Here is a 1,071-nt window from a genome sequence, read left to right on the forward strand (position 1 = left end):
CCCCATTCCACTCCCAGTGCCCCCCATTCCGCTCCCAGTGCTCCCAGTGCCCCCCATTCCGTTCCCAGTGCTCCCAGTCCGTCTCCCCACAGGCTTTCTGGACCCGTTTCTTCCCGGCCTTTCAGCGGCTCCGGGCTCTGGTGGCCGAGGGGGCTTTGGGGACCCCCCTCCTGTTCCGGGGGTCCCTGGGCTTCAACCTGGTGCGGGTGGAGCGGCTGCGGGAGCCGGCACTGGGCGGGGGGGCCCTGCTGGACCTGGGCTGCTATGGGGTGCAGATGGCACTGGCCCTGATGGGGGGCTCCCCCAAAGCCCTGTGGGCCCACGGCGTCCTGCACCCCACTGGTGAGGGACTGGGAGGGACTGGGAGGGAGGGAGACATCCTGCACCCTACCAGTGACGGACTGGAAGGGACTGGGAGGGACTGGGGGGCACTGGGAGGGCATTGGGAGGGCCTGGGAGGGAGGGAGACATCCTGCACCCCACTGGTACAGACTGGGGGGCACTGGGAGGGGTGGGAGGGAACTGGGGGTCCCAGGGGGGCAGGGGAGTTGTTTCAAGTCTGAGGGGACGCTGCTGGAATTTGGGGGGGGGGCTCGGGGGGTCGCAGGGCCCCTGTGGGGTCCCCCCCAACATTCCCGGGGTCCCCCAGGGGTGGACGAGTCGGTGACGGTGACGATGGATTTCGGGGGTCAGCGCCTGGCCACGATCACCTGCTCCATGGCCGCGGAACTGCCCGGGGGGGCCGCCCTGGGGGGCACCAAGGGCTGGGCACAGGTGGGTCTGGGGGGGGAAAGGACCCCAAAAACTGCCCTGGGGGGCACCAAGGGCTGGGCACAGGTGGGTCTGCGGGGGGAAAGGACCCCAAAAACTGCCCTGGGGGGCACCAAGGGCTGGGCACAGGTGGGTCTGCGGGGGGAAAGGACCCCAAAAACTGCCCTGGGGGGCACCAAGGGCTGGGCACAGGTGGGTCTGGGGGTCCCTGGGATGAAGGGGGGGAGGGAGAACCACCCTAAAAGTGTCCCCTGGGGGGGTCCCAAACCCCCCGATCCTCGAGGTGGGGATGGGGAGGGG

General features: G+C 69.7%; 1 protein-coding gene across 1 annotated transcript in view; it reads left to right on the forward strand.

The window, feature by feature from the left end:
• Positions 1-5: 5 nt before the first annotated feature.
• The window catches only part of DHDH (dihydrodiol dehydrogenase), a gene marked incomplete at its 5' end in the record, with an annotated part of 1,836 nt that continues 770 nt past the window's right edge, over positions 6-1,071 (forward strand). Inside the window, 2 exons of the mRNA XM_027632150.1 lie at positions 6-342; positions 650-774. Of these exons, the coding sequence (XP_027487951.1) occupies positions 6-342; positions 650-774 (462 nt within the window). The remainder of the gene's footprint in view (positions 343-649; positions 775-1,071) is intronic.

This window comes from Corapipo altera, unplaced genomic scaffold (genome assembly GCF_003945725.1).
Source record: "Corapipo altera isolate COAL_440 unplaced genomic scaffold, ASM394572v1 61130, whole genome shotgun sequence".
NCBI classification, from domain to species: domain Eukaryota; kingdom Metazoa; phylum Chordata; class Aves; order Passeriformes; family Pipridae; genus Corapipo; species Corapipo altera.